General features: G+C 48.0%; 4 protein-coding genes across 4 annotated transcripts; 1 reads left to right on the top strand and 3 right to left on the bottom strand.

The window, feature by feature from the left end:
* Nucleotides 1–896: 896 nt before the first annotated feature.
* Nucleotides 897–2,400, bottom strand: LOC101775895. Its single transcript, XM_004958622.2, has 4 exons — nucleotides 2,235–2,400; nucleotides 1,654–1,782; nucleotides 1,353–1,523; nucleotides 897–1,250 (listed from the first exon to the last, which is right to left on the bottom strand). Exons 1-4 carry the CDS (start codon nucleotides 2,313–2,315, stop codon nucleotides 1,155–1,157), a joined length of 477 nt encoding a protein of 158 aa, XP_004958679.1. The 5' UTR covers nucleotides 2,316–2,400; the 3' UTR covers nucleotides 897–1,154.
* Nucleotides 2,401–9,870: 7,470 nt separating this feature from the next.
* Nucleotides 9,871–10,957, bottom strand: LOC101775478. Its single transcript, XM_012843928.3, has one exon. It carries the CDS (start codon nucleotides 10,704–10,706, stop codon nucleotides 9,963–9,965), a length of 744 nt encoding a protein of 247 aa, XP_012699382.2. The 5' UTR covers nucleotides 10,707–10,957; the 3' UTR covers nucleotides 9,871–9,962.
* A 3,177-nt stretch (nucleotides 10,958–14,134) lies between these two features.
* LOC101774669 (pectinesterase) lies at nucleotides 14,135–19,319 on the top strand. Its single transcript, XM_004958620.3, has 2 exons — nucleotides 14,135–15,546; nucleotides 18,358–19,319. Exons 1-2 carry the CDS (start codon nucleotides 14,445–14,447, stop codon nucleotides 19,050–19,052), a joined length of 1,797 nt encoding a protein of 598 aa, XP_004958677.1. The 5' UTR covers nucleotides 14,135–14,444; the 3' UTR covers nucleotides 19,053–19,319.
* Nucleotides 19,282–26,488, bottom strand: LOC101775070 (probable acyl-CoA dehydrogenase IBR3). Its single transcript, XM_004958621.4, has 16 exons — nucleotides 26,198–26,488; nucleotides 25,426–25,566; nucleotides 25,029–25,160; nucleotides 24,471–24,659; nucleotides 24,300–24,377; nucleotides 23,257–23,376; nucleotides 23,064–23,162; nucleotides 22,871–22,988; nucleotides 22,496–22,764; nucleotides 22,164–22,358; nucleotides 21,309–21,451; nucleotides 20,875–20,959; nucleotides 20,585–20,794; nucleotides 20,352–20,504; nucleotides 19,889–19,993; nucleotides 19,282–19,810 (listed from the first exon to the last, which is right to left on the bottom strand). Exons 1-16 carry the CDS (start codon nucleotides 26,471–26,473, stop codon nucleotides 19,619–19,621), a joined length of 2,505 nt encoding a protein of 834 aa, XP_004958678.1. The 5' UTR covers nucleotides 26,474–26,488; the 3' UTR covers nucleotides 19,282–19,618.
* Nucleotides 26,489–27,701: the final 1,213 nt, after the last annotated feature.

The following is a 27,701-nucleotide window of genomic DNA, read 5'->3' as shown; positions in this document are numbered from 1 at the left end:
TAATACGAGTACTACATTGCATTTCAGATTTCATTATACATGAAGAAATAAACAGGGTTCTTGGCTAGCAGCCAAGAACACCCAGCGGATATGATGAGCTTGCGCTGGCCCTGGCCTCCACATGGACGTGGATGGACGCAAAATATTCTCTGCCTGAATCGACGGGTCGCAGCTAGCGGCGTTGTTTGGTGTGTGTTCCCGGCCAAGAGATGTCCCTGTCTCATTCGCAGGAACTGGTCACGAGCGCATAGTAGGCAGTGTTCGTGCCGAGCATGCTCCCCGGAAGGAACAGTGCCCGGCTGGTGCTTCGCCGCTTGTCCCAAGAGATGGCGCCAGAGGAACGTGAGTCACCAGTTGTCCCTGCTTCGATCGCTTCCCCTGTCTTCTCATTGGCCGCATTCCCTGGATGTTGGAACTATCCCTCCTTTGTTTGTTCATTCGCAACCCACTCTGATTCTGAACCTGCAGTGCAGCGTAGCAGCTGGCCGGCCGGCCGGGCTCCTTGCATTGGATTCCTGCTGCTGCAGTCCTGGCTGTCATCATAACCATATCATGCCACGGATCGACATACCAAATGCTAAGGCAGGTTGCTGCTGCAAAATCGGGAATAAGTACGAGATCAACAGTTAAGTAGAGGTCGGCAAGCTACTGGATCATGTCTATGTTCATCTGGATTTTGCTGCTGGCTAACAGTATATTAACAGGGCACCGTCAGGGAGTTGTATCTGCTTATTGCATATCTGTATAGTGCCACTTGACTTGCTTGTCAGAGGTAAAGCAAGAGAAAGTATCGATCGTCGCGTCGCATTCATGATTGCACACGGTTTCTGCACTTCTCGGAATATAATTGTCGTCTTGATCTGAGTATAATCGCATTAGCTTCACCATTAGTCAGAGAGAGGAAAACACCATCATATTCAGCCATGATCAACAGAAGGAAGGAACAGCATGCACATGTTACAACTTGTTGCCCCTGGCTAACCAATAGTACACAGGAAATTACGGAAACTAAATGCTGCAGGTTCTCTGAAGACTGTTTCTTCAGATAATATCGGATAGGACAGAACATCAGCTAAATGCTGCAGCGGCCGCATAAGCTAGCGATCGTGCATTCTCACATGGCCTATTGGTGAATCTTGCTGCAACTCCTTGCGCTAGACCTCTTGCTGGCGATCGCTTTCTGAGCAGTTACTGATGGCCTGGAGCACGGCTTGTTTCACGACATGCTCATCCACATGCCCCACCTGGTTCTGCATCAGATTCCAGCCGAGTGGAAGCAAAAACAACTGAACATGAGCACCGGCATTGCTGGATCATGAAAGGATCGGAAATGATTGCGATCTTATGATTACCTCTCCCCCAACAGCCTCGAGGCGGAATGTGTCTGCGCAAGATGCCGTGGCTTCGAGTACGCTGAGGCCCAGCTCATCAAACGCTTCCAGGACAGAAACAAGCAGCCCGGGGCAGCTCTTGTCAGAGAACACGTTGACGAGGAACCCGTGCCCTAGGGTTTCCACAGTGACCTGCATTGATCGAATAATCGAAGCTGAATGATGATAAATGTCAATCAAGTACCAATAATATAAGCACGAACACTTTGATCGATCGGTCTATATGCAAAATTAGGAGCATTGTTTGAAGTGTTTATAATACCGTCGGGGAAGAGTTCTGCTTGAGCGCGCCTGCTTCTTCAAAGGCGATCTCCTGTTCCAGCCTGACGACCTTCTGCTTCAGCTCCTTGATGTACTCCGACGCGTCCAAGATTATGGACGTATCGCTCAGCTGTGACCAGGGAAACAAAATGTCATTCAGGTACTATATGGTGATTTTATCTAGATTCTGTTCGATTGCATATGCAAGTGTAGGTCCAGTTACATTCCTGACACCTGTTCAATTCTAGGGAACCTAAATATTGTTTCCAGCAGCTGGTTCAGGACATCCAAGAATAATTTTGTACAATATGCTTCAGCTTACGTGTCGAGCTCTGCTTCCTCTTTCGATTCAGTTACTACAGTATCTGCTTGTACTCCAGCAGAACTTTTGAGACCAAAGGAAGCTTGAAGCTGATGACTGCTACGCAACCTCAAACATATATACTAGGAAAAGAATATATAGGCAGATGGCTAGGGGAGAGTACGTAGTAGTACTGGTTGCAGGATGCTTAGAAGGGATCGGAGCAAAATTACACAGGAAAAAGGCGAGGAGAAACACCATGTGGATTTATAGTGTGTTACCGCGCGGGAGTGAGTGATGGAGCGCAGGATCTGCAGCTTCTCATGTAGACCGGTTGCTTTCTTGCGCTCCCTCGACATCATCCGCCTCTCCCCGTCGCCGGCACTCCGCGATCCTCTCGAGAATTGATATCTTTGACGCTTCAACTGAGGGGATCGGAGAGCGCGGGCTGCGACCTGCTTCAAAGGAGGATCACAAGGCTAACTTGCCTTTTATAGTGACCCTCGAAGGTCCCCAGTTTGCCACTCACGTGACCTTATTGTTTTTCAGGGAAAATATATACTACCAAAAACAAAGGAATGAAGGAAGATATTATGCAAATTTGCAGTATTTTTCGGGTTGCATGCATTTTCATGACATAGAGAAGCTGAAACTAACTTTTATGATTTAATAAACTAGTTTATCAATATGTGCTCCCGTACGGACTAGCAATGTTAATTAAGAGACATAACTGTTACATGTTTGCACTTTGCGGATAAATTAGGACCCATATATAGCGAATCAAAATTTCTTATCTTCGCTCCCTCTCTCATTTGTCCAAGTTCTAATAAAATGCTCATATAGTTATTACTTTGTGATGTTATATATGGTCAATTTTAGTTACCAATTACTTGGGTTAGTTTTTTCTATATCAACAATGGCAAGTAGGTAATTTAGAAGCATATACATAAATTGATAATACTACTTTGAAATACTTTTCTACAATGCCAGATGTGTAGGTATTTACAAAAAGTTTAAGGAGGTTACATTCAGGTTATTTTTAATAATGACATAGATGGATAATTTAGACACAAATTGATGGGATTACTTTTGCTCATATTTTCATATTGATTTAGGTGCACAGGGTAATTCAAATGCAAATCTCTGAGGTTATTTTACATTATTTTTCATAATTGCATAAGTTAGTAAATTGGATGCAAAATTAGAGTTGGGGTTACTTTGTGTTGTTTTTTATAAAAGAAAAGGTGGATAATTTAGACGAAGGTTTAGACCGAATGGCAAAATCTTTGAAGGTGGCCGTGTAGCGATCCATCCTTGGATCTTGGAATTCAAATAACAAGTGAGTCTCCGGTTGCTTCGTGTCAAGGTGGATTTTAGACCTTTACTTTTTTGAGTGGCTACTAGATCCCTCTGTAACTATTCCAAAACCTTGTAAATGCCCTTTAATTAAAAAAGTGTCCAATGACTATTATTGTCAATGATGATTAGAGTCGAATTGATAGTCAAATGTCTTTTTTGTTTTTTTACGAGAATTTGTATCTGGTGAGGATTAACGTGTATTATGAGTCTCTAATTAGTACTCCATGTGTTACAAAGTCGATCGTATTTCATTTCGTTAGGGCAAGACGACTATTGTTCTATTTCTCCCTCCGTTTATCTTCCTTTATTTCGTCTATATATGTGACCTCTATACCACCTTTTCCATTACTAAATTATTAAACTTGCTTCGGATGGTCCATGCATGTACGTGTTGAGAATTAGTACATGCTTAGGCCACGTAACTCGCTGACGTGGATCCTTGAGACGTGCCACCGTGGCAAGGTGATCGAGAGCTGCCATGCACGATTATTTTTTTGGCAAGAAGGGGCCGGAGGACAGGTTGGAATATGCGGTGAGCAATTGTACGCTTGCGCATGCAGGAGCCATATTCTGTATCGCGTGCATGTATGGCCATGCTGCTGCCAGACCCCACGGGTTGCTTAGCCCTTTCTCAGGGCACGGCCACACGGCCTGCGCGTCGTCGTCTCTTTCTCGATCACAATGACCTCGGCACATATACGCCACGCACCTACGTACTGGAATTCGTAGTATACGGGCCTGGACACGTACGTACGTATACGCACAAGTTGTTGGCATGTATGTGCGTGGATGGATCGATTGGATTTACAGATACGTGACGTGAGAGCGTGATCGCGTGTGGGGCATGCATGGCATGGCATATCCTGCGCAACGCGGTGTCGGTGTGGTAGCGACGGAAGTGAAGAAGGAGAAGAAGAATCTGCTCGTGAAGTGGGAGCCGGCCATGCTCGTGGACGATGGAGCACGCAGGTCACAAGGAGGCCGGATCGAGTAGGCGAGGTGACGCCATCCAATATAATCCATGATCATGAACGTCGACTAGCGCGTGCATGCGGAATTCCATGCGTGACTCCGGAAAATATCGGCCGGGCTCGAGCTGCTTTCTCTGGCGTGGGGCCGGAACGGAGAGAACGTAGCTACGAGGTATACGTATATACATACGTGATACATAATTCTTGTCTCGTAGGTTTAGGTAGGATCGGAGACGATCTGTACTGTATTTGATCAGCAGGGCAGATCAGCTAGCTGCAGCAAACGATCAGAGGGGAGACGGATCCATCCAAAGGGAGAGAGCTAGCGACACAGCACTAACTGTGGCCTCGTTTGCCTACGCGGAGTTTTGCATCTCGTGACCTCGGACTCTTCTACGCTAGCGGCCGCTATATATATGCCATTATGCCAAGCCCACCAAGTCATGCTCCCATTACTTTTCTTTTTGCTTCGACTGTGTATATCGCAGTAATAAATCCGTTTAATTTCTTCGATTAATCACTGTGTATGTGCTGGCCCGAGTACTGTATAATCCAACCTTGTCGATCGTAATTAATCCAGATCAGTACGTCTTCTTTTTTAAAAAATTTTGAAATAGTCTCCAACCTCTACAACCGCACACAGCTAAAAGTTTAGCCAAAAGTTTAGTCTGTCTTCTAGCTCCAACTTGTGTATCTCTATGATCTGCATCCATAGTGCCCTCCATCATATATGAGTTTCTACCTTCGATTCAAATTGCAAGTACGTACACGCCATCTCCGCAAAACATTTCTGAACGAATGCTCGTTGTTGTCGCCTACGCACGGTCAAGTCATAGGATTCTCGGTTGTTTGCTATCTGCAGCTGATTCGGCCGGCTCCTTATTCTCTGGAACCTAGTACATTCACATGCTATTGGCGCAATACGGCTCACAGGCGGATCCGATCCATCAATCCCCTAAATACCAAGACGTACTGCATCTGCATACGACCGATAACAGGGAGCGGTGGATATGTATAGACACCACTCTTCACCCCTGCAGCTAGGGGAACGGCAGCTCCACGTACACACGTGGCCGCATAGTCTATCTCGATCGTGCATTTCTTTAATATGATATACATCATCTACTCATGATTTCCGCACGTACCTATGATTCATGTTGATCTCAAAATAAATGGTCTAGAAAGATAATATGGGTTATACGTAAAAAAATCCATATTCCTCCAACTAGCGTGACTGTACATGTTTGTGTGTGACTCAAGTATGCAGTGGTACTCAGGCCCGTACATTGAGAGGCGCAAACGGGCGCCAGGCCACCAATTTTGAAAGGCTACCCTAAGTAATAATTAGCATACTAAACCATATTACATTCCAGTCTTTTCCACGTTAAGCCCACACTACTAGAAATATGAGCATTCGTCCTTCACGTTAGTACTGGACGAGGTACTAACGTGTGAAATTAGTACCGGGTACAAATTTTCGGTACTCGAGGCCTTTTAATACCGAGCAACAACACCGACCGGTACCATTTAGTACCGGTTGGTGTTGTTGCCCGATATTAAAAGTCCTGGAGCATTTAGTACCGGACAATAATATCAGTACCCATGGAGTACCATTTCGTACCGGTCAATAACACCAACTAGTACTAAAAGGTGACATTTAGTACCGGACGGTGTTATTGACCGGTACTAAAGGCCTCTCCATGGGTTACTTCAAAAGAAAAGTATACCTAACTCAATCACAACATGTAGGTGAGATGCTAAGGAAGGTTCGCGCAAGGCTTGAGGTCGTGGGTTTGACTCACACGGACCGCGCACGCGCATATTACACGTGAAATTCGCTTGACTTGTGACTTCCGGCTATTCATCAATTTTTTTCTTTATTTTTTGGGCGCAAAATTATTTAGTACCAGTCAGTAACACCGACCGGTACTAAATGGCGCACTTAGTACCGAACAAGCGATACCGGTCAGACGCCCGGTACTAAAGAGGATTACTGATCGAAACTAAAGGTCGATTCTCCAGTAGTGCCAATAGATCACAGCCCAAACGATCAAATTAGGCATTTACGGGTAGTCATGATACCTCACCTCCCATCAACAACTACAGTACGAGGCTGACGCAGACGCAGATGCAATCGGAATTTAGCAAAATTGCAACTTAACACGAGCCCGTGAGGTATTAATGATTATGGTAATTATATGTTGAAGTATAACTATATTTTTCTTATTTGCATCTGGCAAATAAAGGACCATCGGTTTGCGTTTACACAAGGACCTAAGTTCGTAAACTTAGGTACGGGTGTGATGGTACTGCTGGTCACTGCAACTGCAAGGATGCGTAATATCTTGTCGTTGTATAGCTAGCATCGCATGCATGCGTGAACAAGATAAGCTGGGTGTAGGCTCAGGCGTGCCAGGTTCATGGCGTACGGAGGAGAGTACCGTTGATGACATACAGGCGCTCGCACATACCACTGGGAGGGTTGGGCTTGTTTGGCTAGTCATTGGGCTACGATTCCGGCCCATCCTATGCAATCGAAAGGCCGAAATATAGAAAAGGTAAAGTGTCAATGACACAAGTATTAGGTGTTCACGAATACATTTACAACTCACTGCTCATCAAAACCGTCGCTTTGTTCATTTTCTAACACAACCCCGTATACACCTACTACCTTACGCTCCCTCTGTCTCAGAATATAGCTACGTTTAAATTTTTTCAAGTCAAATATTTTCAACTTTGAAATAAATTATCTTTAAAGATATTATCGGTCAAAGTAAAAAGGATTTAACTTTTAAAAAGCTAAATGTAGCTATATTTTAGAACGGAGGAAGTATTAAAGTTTCTGACATCGGCGATCCTCGGGGCATCAAGTTACTGTAGCGTTGTTTTATTCGCTGCCATGTGGAGCCCACGGCCGAGGACTGTCTGTAATTTTCCATGGAGAAAACCGGAAACATCGGCCAACTTCTCTGTCAGTACCTTTCTATCTCGACTCGCCACACCCGCTGCCATGTGGAACCCTGAGGGCGTAGCTTAAAGTTGATGCGAGTTCCATGCATAATATAGCTTCGAAAGTTGTGCCGTAAGAGAAAGCTATATCGAAAAACGATCGAGACTAACTTTCGCTCCGCGCTAATCTCGTACCTTTCGCACTATCTGAGAAATAAAAAATTAATTCACTAGCTCTAAGCTAGATCATCGGATACCCCCTCACGCAGCCGTGACGCTTGGAAATTGTGCCGACGATGGCCTAAGCTCAGCCAGCCGCCCACGCCGCGCGCTACTAGGCCGGCAGCATTGCCGTACGATCCGCTGGCGTTGGGCCAAGCCGCTCCTCCCGGCCGCGCCGCCTCTTCGCCGGCCACACCGCGCCAAGCGCCCAAGCCGCTCCGCCCGGCCGCGTCTTGCCCCCTCGCCGGCCGCACCGCACAATCGCCCCATGCCGCTGCGCCCGGCAGCATCACGTGGCACGCTCGCCCCACGCCGCTGCGCCCTGCAGCATCGCGTCGAGCCGCTTCGCTCGGACGCGACGCGCCCCTCGGCGCCGGGTCGCTGGCAGCACGCGCCGCTCCGCCGGCCGACCAAGGGCGAGGGAGACAAGCTTTATGCCAGGACGAATGGAAGCTCCTCATGCTACTATGGACCAGCAGGCCTGCCGCGCAATAGATCGAGGCCTAGCGCGCTTCGTCGTCTATGGCGGGGTGAAACAGGACGCAAGGAATAAAAAAAAATCGCCCGAGCGCGTCATGGCAGGATTCTGCGGCAAGCGCAGCTACCTCCGTTATTCCTCCACCCGCAAGGATAGAAGCAACCTACACCAATCTGTGAGGAGGAAAGCAACCTCCAGTCGCGGCGCGTGCGAAGGAGCTAGCGGCCTCCGGCGGCCCGCATCCTGTGTGCTCCATCGGAGGTAAGGCCTTGTTTAGTTCCCAATTTGGGAGTGTCAAAGTTGGGAGTTTGTCATAAATGCGCAACTGTAGCATTTCGTTTGTATTTGTGAATTATTGTCCAAAAATTGACTAATTAGGCTCAAAAGATTCGTCTCGCAAAGTACAACAAAACTGTGCAATTAGTTTTTGATTTCATCTACATTTAGTACTCCATGCATGTATCGCAAGTTTGATGTGATGGGGAATCTTCTTTTTGCATAGTGTCAAAGTTGGGATTTTGGTGGAAACTAAACATGGCCTAACAACGAAGCACGAAGGGATGCAGCAGTAGCAGGAGGAAACGAGGCCGAGGGAGGATTGGAAAACCAGCCTACCATGTGCTCCAGCGACCCGATTAAATCATGCTCCTCAGCGTGTGCGGAGCGGCCTCCACCGGACGCATCGCTCCAGCTCAGTGGGAGCCAACGGCGATGGTATGCAGCAGCACAGAAGGAAACGAGCAAGATGAGTTAGAAACACAACCTACTGTGCGCTCGAGCGACCCGATTTACTCACATGCAATATCAATTTGGTAGAGCAATGGCCGGATCTGAGGAATGGAGATTTTGAGAGATTTAGAATGAGAGGCGAGGAATTGAGAATCTCCCCGGAAGAGGAGCCCTGTGCGGCTGTACCCCTGTGACCCTGTCCATCATTAGCACACGTTTACTGTAGCATCATATTATCAAATCATGGACTAATTAGATTTAATAGATTCGTCTCGCAAATTAGTCTTCGTATGTGCAATTGGTTTTATAATTAATTTATATTTAATACTCCTAATTAGTATCTAAACATTCAATTTTAGGAGGTGCTAAAGAAACAAACACCTCCGAAATTTGGAACGGGCGCATAGGGCGCATATCCAGCAAGTATTTATTAATCTCTGCTCCTTTCGTTTCAAATTGCAAAATTGCATGCTTATGTTTAAATACATGGTAAATACTATAAATTTAGAAAAGTCAAAATAACTGAAACTGTACAAAATTTTTTTTCTTTCAACGTACCACCCCTAATCAAATCAAACTAATATGCGTTCACACACACCTTCTAAGATCTAAATCTCCCTTCCTCGACTATTTGTTGTTCGTCAATTGATGATCTTGACGATAGATGACATTTCAGGCTCGTTGGTCGATCTAGGTACGTCGTTGACGTTCACACTTTCAACTGGATTCCTCCCGAACAGGAGTTTATAACAGAGTTTGCTATCCGGCCTCCTAAGAGAAGAAATTAACCCTTTTCTGATTGGCATCAGAGTTTCTAACAGATTTTGCTATCCTGCTAGACTTGTTTCAACAGAATCCTCCTAAACAAGAGTTTCAACAGATTTTATTTGTAAACTAACCGTATCACCGTGAGAAATCTAATCCGCGCGATCTATTAGGTCCGCACGGACCTTCCTGCTTTCGCATGTGGTCGAATTTCGCATGAACACCGACAAAAGCTAATGTGCTCTGCTCCCCCCTCCTCCCTGGTCTTCTCTCTTGTCTTCCTTTAAGAGTCCTAGCGACTCCTTATATTATTTTCGAAAATTCTCCGTTAATGAATGAAGAAATGTTTCAGGTGGGCCGCTGGCCCCCCTAAAAAAAAAGCTAATGTGCTTCCGTATGCCACCGAATTTTGCTTGAGCACTGAAAATACCTTCGCGGAGCTAAACACGAAAGCCATCTTTATTCCGTCATATTTACAGAGTCCAGATGCACAGTCAAGATTTTACACGGCGTCCTACATTTCCAAAATCAAAATTTTAGCTGCCCCAGGACGCGCGGCTGCTCCCATCGCCGTCCCCTTGCTCTTGCTGGCGGCGCGCCAGCATCTCGGCGAGCGCGCGGGAGTGCGGCCACTCGGGGTTCCCCCGCGACGCGGCCTCCCGGAACATGGCCTCGGCGCGCGCCAGCGAGTCGTCCACCGTGTCCTCCACCGTCCGGGCCGGCACGTCCGCGTCCCGGTCCGACGCGCCGCCGTCCGTGGCGCGCGTGATGGGCTTCCTGGTGTCCGCGAACTCCACCTCCGCCAGCGGCGACGGCTTGTGCGTCCGGTAGTACTCCCTGTCCTCCTCCCTCACCTTCCGCGCCGCGGACTCCTCGCCGCCGGGCGTCGCCTCCTCGCGCGCGTCCCGCGCCGCGGCGCCGGGCCCGGACGACACCCGCCGCTTCTGCGTGAACGACGAGGCTCCCGTCGGGTCCGCGAGCTCCTGGGACCCCAGCTTCCCCCCCGAGGGTGCGAACGGCGGGACGCGCTCCTTGCCGCCGGGCGCCGATGGCGCGTGCTTGCCGTGGCCGCCTTTGGTGGCCGCCTCTGCGCCGGAGGACCTCGGGGCACGTTCGGTGTAGTCGTCGCTCGGCGCGTCGCCGGAGTACACGGCCGCATCACCCGCGCCACCGGATTCCGTCGAGGCGGCGGATAGGAGGCGGCGGTGCACGGCCAGGAGGCTGCGGTGGGTGGCGGACGGCCTCGATGCCACGAGGCGGAGAGCTCGTGCCGTTGCCATCCTCTCTCTGATGGTTTGCCAACTCGATCTCTATCGGTGCCACTCCCTTCCTTAGTCCTTTGCTGCGGCCTGCGGCGGTGACGAGTGACGACGGCGCTCGAGCTTATAAATCGGCGGCGCAGATACATGTGAGCGCCGAGAGTGGGGAGGCTAGGTGGGATAGCGGTGGCCGCGTGGCGGGTGCTGGAGGGTCGAGAACGATGTGGAAGACACGAGTCGGCTGCGGAGAAAGACGCATCGTCTCTCGCTGGAACCTGCCGGAAGAACACGAGGCGGTCGGTGGCGGCAAAGAATGGGGACAGCGGGCCTTGTTTGTGGCCTGGGTGTAACATTTTTACTGGGTTTTGTTCGTCCATGGCCCAGCCCAGATGAGAGCACGCACGGTGGCGGTCTGAGTGATTTTTTTCGGTTCGGGTTCCTCCTCCTATTTTCCCGGGGATGATGCTATCCGTCGCGCATGATGCTTGTTCGTCGCCTGGCTGTAACACTTTTACTGGGCCTTGTTCCGTGGCATAGAGGGAGACACGACCATAATGGCCCAGCTGGTGGCCCGCCCGCCGCGCCGTTCCTCCTTTTTCTTCCGCTTCCTCTGACCTCCAGCGGCGAGCAACTGCCCACTGTCATAATTAGCTGACCAATCGTCTCTACCACTCACCGACTGTCCTTTGCTGCCGTGACCGGCGACGCCTCGGCGTCTCGTCCCCGACCCGTCTCCACTACTGGTCTAGCAGCCATCGCTTCTTAACCTCGATTCCTAACCCTTTTTTTTTTCAAAAAAGAGATCTCAGAGTTACAGTCATTTTTTTTAACAAGAATTACAGTCATCCTATATCGGTTGCTCAAGACAGCTTGCGCAATCTAGCGGTCTAAACCTATCTGAATCGTATGTCTGCGTTTACCTTCGAGTTCCTAATCTCGACAACCCCCAACGAAAATACTACCTCGATTGTCAGGTTTAAACACCGACGTATCTGAAGATCAATTTTCATGCCGTTACAAATTGTTTGTTCTCTCGTAATATCGTGCTCCATAAAAAAGTAAAAGAAGAAAGAAAATTTTTTCGGAAGTACAGCAGAATGCATTCCAGTCGTATTCGTTACGTGCGACATGCATGTACTTAGTTTTTTGGGGAAGACGACGTCAACGCTCGCGGGTCGCAGCCACCACAATTGCACGAGGCTACACGGACGGAACCCGCACCGCACCGCGACGCCGGAGCGTGATCGACCGCAACTCGCAGCCTGGGCCGGCACATGGTCGCGCACATCGACGGCGCGCCGCCACCACTGCCCGTCACATCCACCGATGCTTCACGCGGAGTGCTGTTGCTTTCCGTGCAGCCGCGTGACTGAGGTCCGCGTCGCATTTTCTAGGCCGTTGCGAACAGCATTTTCTGGCCGTTGCGAACAACACATCGGACAGCGTCGGAGTCATCATTTCCCATCAGACAGTGGCTGAGACAGTCGCGAAAAGCTGCAGGCCTCCTTGTGCCTCAAGTATGGACAGGCATGCAGGCACGCAGCTAAACACTAGTGCAGTGCGCGCTACTGCAGATACATTTGCATGTGAGCGCTGGTCTGCCGTTAGCGTTGTTGGAGCCAGGGCGAAAGGTCACTAATGTTGTTCCACGGCCGCCTGCCTTTCTTCTCCCATGGCGTCGTGTCCGTGGTTGGTGTTCTCTCTCAGCGTCCATGGCAAATTGATGACGATATGATCTTGGAGGCCGGGTAGGACGGTAGGTGACTGATTCCATCCATGAGTACGCAACAAAGCGTAAGCCGCATTGTCCGCAGTGCATGCCACACCATATTCAAAAAGTCTGCTACTGCTCATCTTTGCCCTGTGGGCACCGATCGACGGTATCTTATCTTGCAGATTTCCCAGCATCTCCGCGTGGTTTTCGCAATGGGGATAATGCCATTCTCGATCTGAAAAGATAGGGAACTGATCGACAGGGACAGAATGGAATTGGGGGCAGAAGAATCTTGCGCTACTGTGCACAAGCATGTTCGTCTCGTCTCGTTTCTTCTTCTGGACGATGCGTGGCTCAAGTTGTAGTTCCTGTCGTCCTGTGTGCGCCGGACTTGCAGCGCGCGGATTCAGTGCGCTGAATGTGACTGAGCAGCCTGGACAATTCTGCCTGCTCATCGTACATATATACGACATGCCCATGAACAAGACCAAATACTATACAAAATTACTACTCACGGGTCGAGTCGATACCTTGCGGAGCTTGTCAGGACATGCCGGCGTGGAGGAGGACTCCGTTTCACGTGGCCGTTTTGACATTTGTGCTTGGAGGAACATTTGCATTGTACCCTCAAGTCAAAGACTAGAGAACCGAAACATATTATAATTTCCTAAATAAATGCGTTAATATACCATAAGCACGGATCATTGGGTAGGAAGGCCAGACGTATTTGGGCATCTCTGCACGTACATGGCTCGTGACACACGGGCCGGTCTGGCACCTTCAGGCTCTGTACGTAGTATACTCGTGTTGCTGTCTCACTTGAATTGGTTGGACACTCCTGCTGCTTCTGCAGGACAGGCTGCTCCCTGCTCATTGGCATCTTTGCTAATGCTCAGCACAGTTCTTCCGTGTTCTTTGGTAGCTGCAACTGCAACTTCGATTGAAGCTGTAGTTAATTCACACTGCGCTTGCCAAATCGTGCTCCATCAACCAAACCTGTAGTATACAGAGACCCGTTTCCGGCGGAAGAAATAGAGAATAGTTGCTCTCTTCGACAGGCGCCCACAAATGCAGGGAAAACATTGGAATGCTAATGGACCACAAAACCACAAGTCCAGCAGATAACGACACGACACGACCATGGTCTCGAGTGGACCATCACGGAGAGCTAATACATTAGTATCATGCATGCATGTTCCTCCGACCCTGGCCTATGCAAACAATAATAAGCTCTTCATTTGTCAATGCCATTAGTAGTTTTAACCAAATCTCCGACCAGCAGGAGCAGAACAAGAGTTCTTCCCTTCCTGTCTTCCGAATGAACATGGCCAACCACAGGCACTGCTAGATCGATGCACGGGGAGCAATTGGACAAAAGCAAACCCCATAACAACAATCAAGGCCAATCATTTGCTTAAACCTTTGATCAGAATTTGTACTTCGAAATGCTGGTCACGACCGATCTTTCCAAACTTCTTTTCTGTTTTCTCTGAGAAAGCTAACCAGTTCGTATTATTGAGACAATCATCAGCTTGATTGGATCTGCTTTTACACTCTATAGAAGTCTAATATAATTTTTTTTTGAACGAACGGCACGGATTGTACCATTTAAGTCTAACACAATTTGAGCACTGGACCAGTTCGTCGATCTCGAGCAAGCATGCTACTCCGATCCCAATTGCAACAGTAAGCAGCTATCTATTGTCAGCATCATTCAGAAAGACATAAACTGATCAAATCGATTTGTTCTTGACCGGGGAAGGAAATTGAGTACCAGTAGCTGGTACTGCTGCTACAAATGGAAACAAAGATCAAGAACAATGCAGAAAGTGAAATGTCGGTGTCGTGCCAACTTGGGTCAATGTGTCGGAGTAGAAAAGATGCCCCAAATTCCATGTCCAATTGGACGTTTTAGATGAGGCAGCATGCAGTATCTAACGTTGCTATAAAAGCTCGCCTTCTCCAATGGCAATCGGACGCTCCTCACTGTCCTTGTCACGCCTGCCACACTCACCGCACAGTGATCCCACCACCGTACCACAAAAATGGCGCCTCCCACTGTGAGGCCAAAGCTCAGACCAGCCGCCGCCAAGCTCCCCCTCACCGCCACCGTCCTCTCCCTCGCCCTCCTCCTCCTGCCGCTTGGCTTCGTCGCCACCCACAGGGCATTCTCCGGTGGCGTCGCCGTGTCGACGTCCGCCACCGGCGACGAGCGCCACCGCGAAGAACGGGTGCTTCTTGCTGGTAATAAGGACGACGGCAATGCCGACGCCGCCGCGGCGGCGGAGCACGCGGCCGCCGTGGACCGGCACTGCGCCGGCACGCTGCACCGCGAGGTGTGCGCGTCGACGCTGGCGTCCATCCCGAACCTCGCGCGGAAGCCGCTGCGTGACGTGATCTCCGACGTGGTGGCGCGCGCGGCGGCGGCGGTGCGCGCGTCGTCGTCCAACTGCTCGTCCTACCTCCGCCGTCCCCGTGGCCTGCGCGTGCGCGACCGCCTGGCGCTGTCCGACTGCCTGGAGCTGTTCGGGCGCACGCTGGGGCAGCTGGGGACGGCGGCGGACGAGCTGTCGGCGGGGAACCGCACCGCGGAGGAGTCCATCGCCGGCGTCCAGACCGTGCTGTCGGCCGCCCTGACCAACCAGTACACCTGCCTGGAGGGCTTCGCGGGCCCGTCGGCGTCGGAGGACGGGCGCGTCCGGCCCTACATCCAGGGCCGCATCTACCACGTGGCCCACCTGGTGTCCAACTCCCTCGCCATGCTGCGCCGCCTCCCGCAGCGCCGCCGCCGGCGCGGGCGCGAGGCGCTGGAGGGGTACGGGCGGGTGCGGCGCGGGTTCCCGTCGTGGGTGTCGGCGGGGGACCGGAGGCGGCTGCTGGAGCCGTCGGCTGGCGCGGCGGACCTGGTGGTGGCCAAGGACGGGAGCGGGAACTTCACGACGGTGGGGGAGGCGGTGGCGGCGGCGCCCAACAACAGCGAGTCGCGGTTCGTGATCTACATCAAGGCGGGAGGGTACTTCGAGAACGTGGAGGTGGGGCCGGAGAAGACGAACCTGATGTTCGTCGGCGACGGGATGTGGAAGACGGTGATCAAGGCCAGCCGCAACGTCGTCGACAACTCCACCACCTACCGCTCCGCCACGCTAGGTCAGTGCTTACTGCTTACTGATCGCCTCGCCTCGCGCGCATTTCTTCTTCTTCCTCTAACTGACCTGACGATCGACGCGCACGCACGCACGCATTTGCCATTTAGCAATCGAAGAAGATGATGCGAGTGAACGCGAGCAGAGGAGCAGTGCAGGAGAGGTAGATCATCGTGATCCTTTCTAGTGGGCCCCAACGCGTAGGAGACGACAGGACTGACACTCCATAGTTTTTACCGCGTCTGTATAGTTTCTGGCAGCGATAGTTGAGCGGGATGTCAGCTGATAAATTTGGACGAGCTGGAGTAGCCGAGGAGGAGCACGGAACAGAGCTGCAGCAGCAGGAGCAAGCATGGCGCGCGACTGGTGAAAGGAGTCGCACTTGCCGCTTCAATTCCACATTATCGCATCGTCCGATCAGGTAGAAGAAGTAGGGCGATCTGACTGACGTTGCAGGGTCAAGTTACTGTAGCCCATAAATCGAAGCAGCACATTATAAATCGATGATTGCATGTGCACGAGGCGAGCCATTCCCTGCTCTGTCCACCACGAGCAGCTGTCGTCGTCCTTGCATCTTCCGGCGAGTGGTCGGGGAAGATCGGCTAGGCTAGGCTCGGCGCGTCGTCCTCCACGGCAAACCTCTCTCACCTCGCGTGGATGGGGGCGCCGACGATGTATGCAAACCAAACGTACTCCAGCGCGTGAGAGCGCCCCCCTACGTGGACGAGTAGAGTGCATTTGATCACCAGTAGTGTCCTTGTCAAGTACGGGGCCTGCTGCCCCGGACCTGACCTTCTCGTTCCAGGACGGACAGTGCTTGGTGGAGAGGCCCCTGTCCTCGTGGATGTGGATATACACTTTACTCCCTCCATTTCTAAAGTACCAACACGCTTTAGTTTGTCTTTTTAAGACAAAAATTATATTTACTCCCTCCATTTCATGGTAATTTGATAAAAGTTTATTTTTATGTTTCTGGATGTTTGTGTATTTTTTATGAACTTAGCTAAATTATAGAAACTTAATTTAGAACAAAACTAAAACGCATTATATCTTTGTGGAATGGAGGTAGTACACTCAAAGACAGAATTGCTATCTTGCTTAGCTAAGTGTAACCATCAACAGCTGGACAGCAATCCAAATCAAGTACGCCATTATTTCCCATAGGACAAAAGCAGCTAGCTTAACTGAGTAAACGTGTTAGCTAATCCAAGTGAGAGAGAGAGAGCGCGATAATTTATGGTCGAGGACTAGAGGCAGGCACCACCACCTGATACCTACGGCTGCTCAGCGTGCAGCTTCAATGTGAGGAAACGGCTGATAGACCGACCACAACCAGTGCAGGGGCGTACGTGTGCCTGCACTTGCAAACTGAAGCTAGGCACGGCACTGCACTGCAATTCACAGTACGCACAGCACCCCATACGACACAAGGGTCAGGACTGTGTTCTCAATGCAATGCAAGCTCTGGTACAGGACACACGCTCCTTGCTGTTTGGCATTTGGAGTTATGCAGCACGGGAATGGTTAGGTGAGGAGCCAACGCTCATTAACGCTCGCGCGCGTGTGCGCCTACCGCTGCGAGCGAAATGGGCAAATTCCGTGCCTTGCAACTGCAGGTTGAGGCCTTCGAGGGAGAGGCGATAGCCGAAGCAAATTCCGTGATCTGGAGCGACTCCAGCGTTCAGCCACGCAGCTACAACCTACAAAGGCCAGCCAAAATCTTCTGCGTGCTGCTATGTGCCTGTGGTCTCCCGCGTCGTGTCTTTTCTTTGTCGACCCTCTTCTCTCTTTTTCTGTTGGGAGCTCCATGGCGATCGGTCCGTCTCCCATCTGGTCCCTGTGGGGATACCGTACCTAGAAAACCTCTAGCGAGTAGCGAGGGCATGCGTGTAGGCACCGACACATTCATCTCACTGAAGGCCGAACCATACTCAGACAGGTGTTTTTTTCATTTTGGCCCATTTGGAAAATAATTTTTGAATATAGACCCCCAGCGAAACAATTTCCAATTTTGGACCTTTTTCTCGGCGTTCTGCTCGGGCACGCCGAGGTCCGTTGCTCGGCGTCCATCGGAAGAACGCCGAGGTCCGCCACGTCGATCCTGCAGCAGCCGTGCCGTGGTGTCCAGGGCTCCCCTTTGCATTCTGTGCTTCTCTCTTTAATTCCGTGGCCGAACAATGCAAGAGATGCCACCGTAGCAAAGGAACAAACGGCAAGCCGACACGGCCCGTATCAACGGAGTAGCCGACCGGCTTCTCAGTGACTTTTGTGCGTGGCTGCTGCTGGACACAGGACACACACACAAGCGCAGCATGCACGCGCCCCGCTTTAGGGCCCGTGTCGTCAATTGCCTGGGCCGGGATCGGTCGTCGATCGCTGATGAAGTGATGATTCCTTAGCTTATGTTAGCCACGTCACTCCGGCAACAAATGTTTGGTTTGGCTGCTGGCCCAGACGATGCAAACGCAGTGTGTGGTTGGCACGCCACTTTCGCGCCTGCTGGTACGTGTCGGTGCAGCTAATGATGCTGTAGTGCTGTACAGTACGTATGTGCCCTCTCACATGCACTTGCGGACACTGCACCCACTCGCCAGCGATACGTTGGTACACGGCTGCGCCACGCAACAGCCGTAGGTAGCGAGGACACAGGACATGTACCGCTGCACACCATAACATTGCATCTATCATCATCTGCTGATCAAGACTCGAGTACGCGCCGTGGTTGTTACTCTATAGTAGTTGCCTAAATGTCCAATGCTGCAGAAAAAGAAAAATAAACGCCAACTGATGTCAGTCTGATGCCAACTGCGTGCAGCGGTGGTGGGCACGGGTTTCCTGGCGCGCGACCTGACGGTGGAGAACGCGGCGGGGCCGAGCAAGCACCAGGCGGTGGCCCTCCGCGTCAACGCCGACCTCTCCGCCTTCTACCGCTGCAGCTTCGCGGGGTACCAGGACACGCTCTACGCCCACTCCCTCCGCCAGTTCTACCGCGACTGCGACGTCTACGGCACCGTCGACTTCGTCTTCGGCGACGCCGCCGCCGTGCTCCAGGGCTGCAGCCTCTACGCGCGCCGACCGGACCCCCGCCAGAAGAACGTCTTCACCGCGCAGGGGAGGGAGGACCCCAACCAGAACACCGGCATCGTCGTGCAGGGCGGCAAGGTCGCCGCCGCCGCAGACCTCATCCCCGTCCTCGCAAACTTCACCTCCTACCTCGGACGGCCGTGGAAGCTCTACTCGCGGACGGTGTTCATACAGACCAAGATGGAGGAGCTCATCCACCCCAGGGGGTGGCTCGAGTGGAACGGCAGCTTCGCGCTGGACACGCTCTACTACGCCGAGTACATGAACCGTGGACCCGGCGCCAACACGTCGGCCAGGGTTGACTGGCCCGGCTACCACGTCCTCACCAACGCCACCGACGCCACCAACTTCACCGTGCTCAACTTCATTCAGGGAGACCTCTGGCTCAACTCCACAGCCTTCCCATACACATTGGGCTTGAGCTAGAGCTAGTATGATGCATGCATATATCATCATCAGCTCGTTCGATCGATCGATCGATACGCATGGGGGGAATTTTTTAGCCCATATTTCTTTTTTCTTTGTTCTTTCTCTTCTTTTGGAATAATTAGTGATGGTTCACCAGGCTCAGCTCAGGTTTCGTAGTTCCTAGTAGTAGTAATCCTGAAAGCTGGACCTGCTGCCGCTACAAGTGTTTCCATATGATTCTTCTTCATTAAAATCAGTAATAGCCGAAGGCTAACCATTCCTTCAGATTTGTCTGATTGTCTCTCCTGTACAAAAAAACACATTCTGTTACAGCTGATGTTCACATCTGCTGCTGATCTCTGTACGACACCACAAAGATTGAACAGTCATCCAGTTTCGTGGATAGTCGACACAATGCCACTAAAATGGGTAACAGTCGGAGTACAAGTGTACAACATACATGGACGAATATTAACGCCATTATTTACTTCATAGTCTATCTACCGGTGATGCTGCCATTCCCTAGCCCTGTGCGCAGGTTGCTGTTCATTCGTTTATTCTCGAAACTTCACTTCACCCTGAAGTTACAACCTTGCTCTTTGCAGCTCCAGCTTCGCAATTGTCCCCAGATGGACTTCATCAGGGCCATCTGCAATCCGCAGTGTCCTGGCGGTTGCCCATAGGTGGGATAAGACGGTATCAGATGAGAGACCAGCCGCACCGTGAACTTGCATTGCCATGTCAAGCACCTTCAGGGCCATATTTGGAGCTGCCACCTACATGGGGGCCAGATTTACTGAATCTTTTTGCTACAACGGTTGAAAAGAAAAAGGTGGTGGAGAACTGTGGTTTACCTTGGCCATTGCAAGGATACCCCGGGCTTTCTTGTTCCCATGTCGGTCTAGTTGATCTGCTGCTTCTAGGACCAAAAGTCTAGCCTGCTCCAGATCAACCCGACACTGGATTCCATGTGCACATGCGTGTTAGTGTAATACAATGAAGAAAACAGGAGAGGAAGTGAGCCTCTACATGTTAAACTTGGAACCTTCTTAAACCTATCGCATGTTCCCTAACATCAGCAAAAAACATTATTACAAAAATAAATGCATTTGTTCGATTCTAGAATGATAATTTGGGATGTTAATTTCCCAGGCACCATTCGTACAAATCTGTAACATACATACATTTCAATTTTCAATCAAAGAGTGATATCAAGCTCATGCAGCTTTTGGAAATGATGTGTTCGTTAAGTACACTACTCCATTCAGTTCAAAACTTTAGATGCGAACCATGCAAACAATAAAAAAGAGGCCGTACCTTCGCAAGATCTGATAAAAAGGAACCATGCTGTGCAATCCTCTTTCCAAATGCAGTCCTATTTAAGGCCCTCTCGACCATCAGATCCATCCCACGTTCTGCTGCCCCTATTAGCCTCATGCAATGATGTAGTCTTCCAGGACCGAGCCTTCCCTGCAAAGCATCTTAATATGAGATAAAAAGTACAAGCTATAGTAGTACTATATGGGTGATAAAAGCAAAGCACTGCTTACTTGAGCAATCTCAAAACCCCGTCCTTCCCCAAGCAGGATATTTTTTACTGGGACACGCACATTCTCAAAAGTAATCTCCGCGTGTCCATGAGGTGCGTCATCAAAACCGAATACTAACAACGGTCTCTTTACGTGCACCCCAGGAGTGTCGATGTCCACTAAAATCATTGACTGTTGTTTATGCTTAGGTGCAGAAAAATCTGTTTTCCCCTGTATGAAATAAACACTTTCAACAACACTGCATAAATATTCATTGCATGGCACAACTATAATCAACAGATGCAACTTACCATTAAAATCAGAATTTTGCATCTAGGGTCCATAGCCCCACTGGTCCACCATTTCCTTCCATTTATCACGTAGAAATCTCCCTGCCTGTTGGGAAGGTTAAAAAAATCATAAGTACGCATAATGCACAAATTTCAAATAAAAGCAGGTGATGTTGCCTATTTAAACTTTCAGAAGAGGACAGCAGATAATGCAAGTATAAACAAGATCTATAGATTCTATTTTACTTTCTGGACAAAAGTAGGTGTAACAAATGGTTTAACAGGAGGAATATAAATAAATTTTCATATAGTATCTTAATTAACTAGAAAACAACTCATATTGGGGGGCAAAAAGAGAAGCAACCACAGGCAATGAAATATAGTTGTGCAGTGTGCCATGAAATTAACTCCAAAAGACAGTCGACATGCCAGTACATTTTCACCACTTTTATTACCTCGATATTGAGCATTCTATATTAGTTGCATCTGAAGATGCAACTTGTGGTTCTGTCATGGCAAATCCAGAACGAATTTTCCCTTCCAATAGAGGAACCAACCATTGCTTCTGTTGCTCCTTGGTGCCGTACCTCAACAGGACCTGTAATGACATCCATATAAAAACTGTCAGATAATAAATTAGTATTATAACAAATCACTCAACTGAGACATATGTTTCAAGATCCTTCTAAAGATTAGTACTCCCTCCATTTCCTATGTCTATAGCCCAACATGCACACTAACCAAGGAAGTATTAGATCCAAGAAAAAGTCAATGTGAAACGACCATGTGTCCCCTATTAAATGACATGATACAACTACCTTCTCTCATCCAAAGCATTTAATTAGGGGGTAGACAATAACTACACTCTTGATTTCCTCAGAGGACAAACATTGTGAAATGAATTCTGCCTAGGCCATGGACAAATATAGTGAAACGGAACGAGTAGCATGTTAAAGATCACACGATTCGTTTGGAAGGAACAGTGTAAAACATTTCGTATATACAGCCTAAGAAGTAGTGTGAGATAAAATTGCACTCTTAACATATTCCAACAGATAATCCAAAAAATAAACTGCAAGGTCTGGTTGAGAAAAGAAAAACTGCAGCTTCAAGAGAGTGTTATGATCAACTGAAGTTCATGAAGACTTCTGAAATTGCATGAGGGGCAGGCATTTTTAGAGAAAGAATTGTTCCTCCAAATATGCTTACTAGTGATGCTAGCACCAACAACTGCCTCTGAAGTTCTTAACCCAACAATTGCAACATGAACTAATGTTCCATATAAAAGAAAGGAGATCATTTTGTCTTACCTCCATGTTACCTGTATCAGGTGCACCACAGTTAAATATTTGAGGAGCCCAAACTGAACGTCCCATAATCTCACACAGATACCCATACTCAAGATTAGTGAGACCCGCACCCAGCAGAAGGTCATTTGAACTTCCAGGGGAAACGAGAGAGCGGTCCTCAAATAGTAGCTTTCTAGCTCTAGCTGCACTGTCTAGCTGCAGATTAATGACTTAATTAGCATAGATAAAGCAATAAAAAAATAAATGAACCCTCCAATCATAATGAAAGAAACATAATTTGCTGATTTTTTGGGATTATGTAAATATGAAGGGTTTCAAAGGAAAATATATACCGGAATAAACATGTTCCATAGGCCCTCCTTCTTTGCCAATGCTTTAAGATTTTCTTCTTCTGGATGAATTGTCCATCTTGAGGTTGATTGTGCATGTTTGTAGAACTCACCCTCCATTGGGTATATGTGATCTTCAATAAACTTCATCAATTTCTTTCGAAGCTGCATAACCTTTTCGCTAGGAACAAATTTGCCTTGATCCTTTGTAGAAGTTGAACCTTCCTGCTCTCTGCCAAATTCTTGCCATGGAGCTTCTGAGACTTGAAAACCTGGTGTTGAAGGCAAAGGATAATCAAGATATAAATAGACTGTCCACAAACCAGACTCCACTATATGGCATGAGGTTGCTGAGATGAGATTATTAAACATAATTACCTCTAGAAGGCTGTTCTTGCAACACATTTTTTCTATTTATGAAGTCCCAGGCACAGTCAACCATAGTGTTAGCAATCCTGCCAGCAAATTTAGCACGCTCACCACCTGAAGCATTACCCTGTATGCCAATTCAAGTAAACGAGAATAGATAAGAAATCCTGGATTCCAGATTTTAGAAGCTAAAGACACGTACCATAGTCCATCTGTGATACACTCCAGCATAGATAGATGCCCCACGAAACAGAGAAAAAGCAACGTAGAATTTCCAATTTGCAGCAGGCCAGGTTCTTGCCTGAGAAACATTTTGGAATAAGAGAGGGAAAAACAGCTAGTATAATGTGGCTTATCCATTCAACGAGTCCGGACTATGGGTATTAGATGCTTACAGAGAAAGAGCAGTATACGGAAAGGTACTCTTCCAGTTGAGGAACCCCATCTGGAATGCCAGCATGTTGGAACCCTCCGTAAGAAGTCCTTTCACCGGGTGTTGCATCAATAATATATGGCTGAAAGAGGAAGTCATTATAGTCAACACTCAACACAGACAAGTCACCTACCATTATAATAAAACAAAATTGAGGAAAATGTGACCAAAATGAATATTTACATATCAACCAAGACATGTCAGTGTTAGGTTAAAAGGTTGTGCAGATACAGTGACGATAAGCGACCATATATAGAATGAAACATGGTGCCTGGTGAGATTAAGCATGGCAATTTATTGCATTAGAAGGGAACTGCAATAGCAGAGAGATCAGATCCACTACCTTCGTTTGTCCATGCCTTAAAGAGGTAAAAAAACATCTTAACTAAAGATTACCTCCATATCAGGTTAGCAAAAGTTTCTATTGATGGTCACCAACTACTTATGCAGTAAAAGGGAAAATAGGTTTCATAAATCGTAGGCAACTGCTACACAGAAACATTTTTTAAGATGTAAATCATAGGTTCAACATACTTTTAGCTCATCCTGTATCAATTGTAGCCCACATGAATGAATCCGAGAGTTAAATAAAACGTTAGTCTAATATATTACATAATAACTCAGCACAGCTATTTAATTATGCATACAAATGCATCTGCTGTTTGTTGCCAAGTATACTAACCAGCCAGTAGAGAAAGGTAAAATTGCTCAATAAAAATGTAGGATCAAATTTTCATACCAAAATGGCTGAAAAGCTGATAAACAGTCAGCAAAGTTATCGTGTAATAACTTTGCTGGAGTTCTTTAAAACTAGCTTGAGTCTTGTGCCAAGTGATAATTAGCAAAGTCTATAACTCAACGAGTACATACAACAGCATCACATTCAAAGAGCTACCATTGTAGAAATATAGCAGAACGAAAAAATGGTGTGAAAGGAATGTGCTACACTAATATAGGTGATAGATACCTAACCTAACAACATTGAGATAAGAAAGTACTTCATACCAAGCAACTATAAGCAACATCACACATCTGATTCCCCAAGGTAGATAGTTCCCAATCAATAACACCAATTACTCGATCCTGTACAGAAACATATACATAGTTATCTTACACAACAAGTCAAATCATATAGCCTAGGCAGATAAACGCAATTTGCAATGCCAAAATGCAAACCTCTGTTGGGTGAAAAACTAGATTGTCAGCACGGTAATCACCATGAACAAGACCTGTTCCAGATCCTGCTGAGGAATCTTCTTGTGGTACATGTTCTTTCAACCAACGAGCTAGGTTGAGCATCCTCTGATAACGTGCAGGCTTCCCTTCACCAGTGGATGCAAGATATTGCTTCTCCCATCTTTCTACCTGAAACATGAAACACAAACTATATAAACGTGAAACAGACTATCTTGACATGCAATGGTGTATCACAGCTAAACATCGTACAAATCAATACAACTATAAATCCTTTTTTTAATCCGAGTGATCAAACTGCAAGTTGTCAGGCAGTATCCAGTCACATAGAAAAGAATAGATGTAATGCGATGCCTGTATCGGTTATAGACTAAGAACAAACAAATGATTGCTACTTAAGAGTGTGTCCATTTAGACACAAAAGGAGAGAGGGCATATTTGTTTGTAGAATCTTTATTTCAGTAAAGGCTACTAAACTGACTTACAGAAAGAGATAGAGAGGGAGGCCAGGAGGGAGATATATGAGTACTTAGAACCTACTTGTCTTTTGCAATAGTTATCTCTTCTCCCATACTTTTGCAATCCAATGGCATTAACGTCAACTTTGTGTATAGCAGCCAAAGTTTTGGCAGTAGATAAATATATAGCCCGCCTTTTAGATGGAGTTACCCCCTGTAAAAAAGGGACAAAAATCAGAAAATTAAAATGACCACAAATGGGTACGCAAATTGCATATAGGCAGTGTACCCTCTATTTCCACTAAAGGCTACAATAAACTAAATACATAACTGCTTCATAGTATAAATTTTGTGAGATATATATTAAACATTAGTGAGGACCAGTTTAAAGAAGCATATTGAAGTTCTGGTCAGCAAAGAAGTAGATAGCCAAATGTGATGAACAGAAAAGTCTTAAGAATACGAAACAAGCAGCATACCGGCAACGCGTTATCAGGATATATTATTCCTTCCAGATACTCCATTATGTAGAAAGGAGTTCCAATTACACTTGCATCTGTGCAAAGGCAATAAACCTTTGGGACAGGAACATCTGTGTGAGCACCAAGAGCTTTGAGAACCTGCTTCACGTTGGAAAATGAAACATGGAATAAGCCCATATGCTTATCAGAAGGAAGGCAATAGTACATAAGCGTTTCATGCCAATCAAACGATGTAAGCAATTCATTACCGATATAAAGGTACACAATAAAGCCAAATTGCCACAGCGAGACAATTCAAATAGTTTTCAATAAGCCCAAAAGAATAAACTATCTAGTCACCAGGAACCATACATCCCTGCATAATTTTTCATTAATCAACTGAATTTACAGGGTTCCATAGTTCCATGGGTGGGAGATGGCTCAGAATGATCAGTTGTCAGTTACCCGATTGATCAACATATTATATCTAGAGCAGTGTAATGTGAAACGAATTCAAACCTCATGTGCAAAAATATGAAAAAAGGAGAAGCAGAATTAGCACTGATTGATCCTGCCCTTTTTCCTCACCGTTACAGAAGCTTAATCGTCTGAGTGTACGGAAAACAGTACGTTCACTATTCCGATCTGAGCAGTTTTTGACCTACGCTAAGCTAGTAAGCTTTTGGTCGTACCTATAACATATCAGATTCTTACCCTGCGCACGGGATCGGGAATCGGGAAGACGGAGCAGAAAAGCGGGGTGAGACTGAAATGGAATCCGAGACTGGACCTGGTACTCGCGCTCGACGGCGTGGGCGGACTGGAGGATGGCCCCGGGCGGCTTCTTCCGCAGCACGTAGCGGGTGGTCCGGCCTCCCCCGGGCGCGGAGGCCTGGATGCAGTAGGTGGGGTTGGACTGGCCGTGGCCGAACTGGGTGAGCGCCAGCGCCGGCGCGGGGCCCGGGAACCCCGGGACGTTGGCGGCCGCGAAGCGCAGCAGCGCGGCCTCGTCGAGCGCGTGCGCCGGGTCCACCGGCCGCAGCAGCTCGGAGGTCAGCTTCGCCATCGTAGACGGCGGCAGCGGCAGGTGGAGGGGGGCCGGAACCGAGGGAGGGGAGACGAGAAGGGGAGGAGACAGCGAGGCGAGGTGAGGCGAGACCACGTCAGCAGACCTTTGTTTGACAGTAAGCTACGGCTTATTTTGGCTTACTCGAACAGGCGTGGGCGAGATCGCGACGAAAACGAGAGAGGGTGATGGCCTGATGCTGATGGGCCGGCGGCGTTTGCGTGTGTGGGCTTTCTTCTTCGGTTTATCCATTCCTCCATTCAAGTTGGGTAAAGTGTGATGCGCATGTGATGCAGGATTTTGCCGTTTCCTGCTTTTTTATGATGGAACTGGAGACGGATGGGCTCGTCAACGGAAAGAGCCCGGTAGAAGCCCAACTGGTAGATGAGGCCCAGTTTGTAAGCCCGCTAGGTGATCTTCCTCGAAGTCCGGAAAGGGCTGTGCTAGTCAGCGTGCGCTCGCCATAAGCGCTGCAGGCGCTCGATCCCGGACGGCAACCGATTTTCTTTGGAAAGTTTTTCTTCCCGCGACTTTTTATTTTTTAAAAAATAGTAAGCGTACGTGTAGCTTTGTCGGGTAATTTCCGATAAGATAAGTTCTTAACACAACTTTAACGATGCACACAAATTCAATGCATAACTTATAAACAATTTTCACGATACACACAAATTTAATGCATAACTTATGAACAATTTTCACGATACACATAATTTTTATGCATAACTTCTTCCACTCAAGTTCCAATAGGATATTTTTTGGACAAAACTTTAATGATAAGTACAACTTCTATGCATAAGTTTTTTTGAAATAATTTATCAGAGACAACTTTTGAGTACAAATTTCACAAGAATGTTATCATGAAGATTTCTCACGTAAAGTTTGCGCATAGTTCACCATACAACTTCTTGAGATAACTCTTTAGCACAATTTTTCTAAAATATTTTGTCAAAAGAAATTCCTAGGAGACAACATCATATAAGGAAAAAAATGAAAAAGAAAAAAAAGATGATACTTGGTATTCCAAGAATATAAATGAAAAAATTAGAAAGAAAATAAGGAAGTAATTAATACCTTTATCCATCAGAGGCGGGCGTGATTTGCACCTGGAGTCCAACTAGCCTTCTCAAGTTCTCAGTCTTAGGCAGCCCTAGTGGTACGTGATAGCAACTCAAATTTAGGAGAGAGAGTTGAGGGTGTTTGGATCTTTATGACCTCCTAAAATTCATGT

The sequence above is a fragment of the Setaria italica genome, chromosome II (assembly GCF_000263155.2).
Source record: "Setaria italica strain Yugu1 chromosome II, Setaria_italica_v2.0, whole genome shotgun sequence".
Lineage (NCBI taxonomy): Eukaryota > Viridiplantae > Streptophyta > Magnoliopsida > Poales > Poaceae > Setaria > Setaria italica.
This window is presented reverse-complemented; position numbering and strand designations above follow the sequence as displayed.

Coding starts and splice junctions, on each gene's coding strand:
- LOC101775895 (XM_004958622.2), bottom strand. CDS start 2,315: ATGATGTCGAGGGAGCGCAAGAAAGCAACCGGTCTACATGAGAAGCTG. Junction 1,783..2,234: donor CCATCACTCACTCCCGCGCG/GTAACACACTAT, acceptor CCCTGGTCACAG/CTGAGCGATACGTCCATAAT. Junction 1,524..1,653: donor AGCAGAACTCTTCCCCGACG/GTATTATAAACA, acceptor CGATCAATGCAG/GTCACTGTGGAAACCCTAGG.
- LOC101775478 (XM_012843928.3), bottom strand. CDS start 10,706: ATGGCAACGGCACGAGCTCTCCGCCTCGTGGCATCGAGGCCGTCCGCC.
- LOC101774669 (XM_004958620.3), top strand. CDS start 14,445: ATGGCGCCTCCCACTGTGAGGCCAAAGCTCAGACCAGCCGCCGCCAAG. Junction 15,547..18,357: donor CTACCGCTCCGCCACGCTAG/GTCAGTGCTTAC, acceptor AACTGCGTGCAG/CGGTGGTGGGCACGGGTTTC.
- LOC101775070 (XM_004958621.4), bottom strand. CDS start 26,473: ATGGCGAAGCTGACCTCCGAGCTGCTGCGGCCGGTGGACCCGGCGCAC. Junction 22,989..23,063: donor TGTATCACAGATGGACTATG/GTACGTGTCTTT, acceptor ATTGGCATACAG/GGTAATGCTTCAGGTGGTGA. Junction 19,994..20,351: donor TTTTATCAGATCTTGCGAAG/GTACGGCCTCTT, acceptor CATGGAATCCAG/TGTCGGGTTGATCTGGAGCA.